This window comes from Scylla paramamosain, chromosome 19 (genome assembly GCF_035594125.1).
Source record: "Scylla paramamosain isolate STU-SP2022 chromosome 19, ASM3559412v1, whole genome shotgun sequence".
In the NCBI taxonomy this organism is placed as follows: domain Eukaryota; kingdom Metazoa; phylum Arthropoda; class Malacostraca; order Decapoda; family Portunidae; genus Scylla; species Scylla paramamosain.
The window spans coordinates 12,701,142-12,703,641 of record NC_087169.1 but is presented as its reverse complement, the minus strand read 5'-3'; the positions used below and the strand labels follow the sequence as shown (position 1 = coordinate 12,703,641).

Below are 2,500 nucleotides of genomic sequence, written 5' to 3'. Positions count from 1 at the left end.
TCTGCATCAATGCCCTGTCCTCTCCAGCCTCACCGTCAGGATGGGACGGGCTGGAGGGAAGAGTGAGGATGTGAAGCATTTCCACTTCCTCTTTTTTCCTCCGGATCCTTTTCAGTCACTCCCTGCAGCTGCTCGCCACCGGAAGAACTTCCCACCAGTCCGCCCACCTGCCCTTGCACTCGGTACATACAACACCCACCTTCACACTCTCCTTCCAACACTATTCACCTCGGGGAGTAGGCCGTAAATGCTCCGAGCCAGTCATTTAAGATGGTTTCATGCCGGGACACAGACCCAGCACCCAGCTGCAGGCGAGGGACAGCGAGGAGGCCTTGCCTCAAGTTGCCGCGTACCACGCCTCAACCCCACTCTCTGTCTCAGGTCACTTGCGAAGGATGAGTGGAACAAAATCGTTTACTGGAAGCGTTCGTGATCACCTAGGGGCGTTGTGCCTCACCTCGAAGGCTGCCGCCGCCTTAAGGAACTGAACGAAGATGAGCCTCCCATGCTGGGGGAGGCTAGCATGGCGGATGTGGGTCTGGGGACCGCCCTCCTACTGACACACCTCCTTCAGACACCGTGTGGGTGTTGCTGCGAGATTTGTTAATGCATGGATATTGCTGGTGGTAGCCAGGCCTCCCTCTGCGAGAGTGGGCTGTGTTGGGCGGCACGGGGGGCGGCTTCCTCACGCTCACAGGCGAGGGTGGGATGTTTGGGTGGTCCGGCAGGAGCAGGTAAGGGGGCGGCGCGGTCTCCAGCACCTGCACCACGCGGGACAGCACCACATCAGGACCCACCGAGTCGGAACCAGACACCGACAGCGGGTAGTAGCTGACACCGTTATAGGGCGGAGCCAAGGCAGGCTGAAAGGGCAGGCCGTTATTGGGAGACTCTGAGTCTTGGTCCTGCTCGGGGGACGGGGATAGGGACGGATTGAAGGTAGGACAAGGGTTTCTTTGACGATTGAAGGATGTTCCGGACACCTTGGTGGAGGCCGGGGCGTAGGCTGGCCGCAGGGGCGTGGCCACAGCGTCCACGTCTTCCTCCTCGTAGGGGTCCTCGGTGGGATAGGTTTCCACTTCCTGTAAAGGAAAGAATTGTTTAGTAGTGCGTGTTTGTAAGTGTGTGTGTGTGTGTGTGTGTGTGTGTGTGTGTGTGTGTGTGTGTGTGTGTGTGTGTGTGTGTAAGAAAGTAATGTTTATGAAGGCCAGACATTATAGGTGGGATAGGGCTGCGGGTCATCCTGTCTCGGGACCAACGTCATGTGGATCAACCATGTGCACGCGAGATAGATCACACACACACACACACACACACACACACACACACACACCTGGGAGGTCAAGGTGAAGCAGACGTGATGTCCCTGACAGTTAAGCGAGGTCATGAGTGTCACAGCAGGTGATGGCACGGGTGGCTCGGATTGACCTCGGGGTGACCTAGCAGGGCGTCACCCAGGCACCCAGCCACCCATCACCATAAGCGTGTCCTGCTCACCTGTGTTTCACCTGTCAGGAATGTATCGTCTTGTCATGCATTCGTGTCCGTTCTTATGAGTATATGACCGTGCGCTCGCGCTCCTCTCTCTCTCTGTGTGTGTGTGTGTGTGTGTGTGTGTGTGTGTGTGTGTGTGATTCTCTCATGAACATCTGGCTTTTCAGGGTTGGCGGCGTCAGAGGGCGAGGGGACCGTTGCCATGGCTACCGAGTGGCGTCCTCTGTCAGCTGATAAGAGAACCAGTATGTGTGTGTGTGTGTGTGTGTGTGTGTGTGTGTGTGTTTTGCGCGCGCACTCACCGTGGCATAGGTGCTGCTTCCAGTGCCCATGGCAACACACGGCGCCACACTACACCTCCCCGGCACTCATGAGGGGAGGGGGAGGAGGGGCGAGACACTACCAAGACACAGCCAGTTATGAGGACTAGCGTTGCCTCCCTCCAGCACCTTTGTTTCTTAGGGGTGGATGGCGCACAGAGGGGTGGGCAAGGCGGGGCGAGCACATCTTGGGGCGAAGTGAGGGGTTGTTAGCGGGGCGGAGACATGAGGTGGGACTATTGAACCTTTAACCTTTAGCACTGGGAGAGACACCTGCAGGGGACCCAGCCCGAGCGTATTGTGTTTTTCTCTTCTCGGCCACACCTGCCCCTCCTCTTCTAACATGCAGGGACTACGGCGGCTCCTCTACCTAGGGAGTCCTCGGCACGATCGGCATGGTGTGGGGGAGTATCTGCAAGGGTAAAACAGCGAGGTTACTACGCGTTAACAGCAGGGTTACTACTGCACGTTATGGAGAAATCATTATAAGCAACATGGAGCTCTAGTAGTACGTAGTTGTAGTAATAACAGAAGCAGTATTAATAGTAGTAGTAGTAGTAGTAGTAGTAGTAGTAGTAGTAGTAGTAGTAGTAGTAATAATAGTAGTAGTAGTAGTAGTAGTAGTTGTAGGAGTTGTTGTTGGTGGTGGTGGTGGTGGTGGTGGTGCTGCTGTTGCTGCTGCTGCT

The 2,500-nt window shown here is 55.9% G+C and overlaps 1 protein-coding gene across 4 annotated transcripts in view; it reads right to left on the bottom strand.

Annotated features, from left to right (window-relative positions):
* LOC135109650 (AP2-associated protein kinase 1-like) overlaps positions 1-2,500 on the bottom strand; it is a 9,461-nt gene that overhangs the window by 518 nt on the left and 6,443 nt on the right. For 3 of the 4 annotated variants that reach the window (XM_064021163.1, XM_064021160.1, XM_064021164.1), the window contains exons 2-3: positions 1,797-2,226; positions 1-1,082 (exon numbers count right to left, since the gene is read on the bottom strand). The exon at positions 1-1,082 is cut by the window's left edge and continues 518 nt beyond it. In XM_064021163.1, coding sequence (XP_063877233.1) covers positions 519-1,082; positions 1,797-1,826 — 594 coding nt within the window. In that variant the 5' untranslated portion in view covers positions 1,827-2,226 and the 3' untranslated portion in view covers positions 1-518. Of the gene's footprint in view, positions 1,083-1,333; positions 1,492-1,796; positions 2,227-2,500 lie in introns of those variants that run through there. The other variant, XM_064021159.1, reaches the window with a different exon arrangement.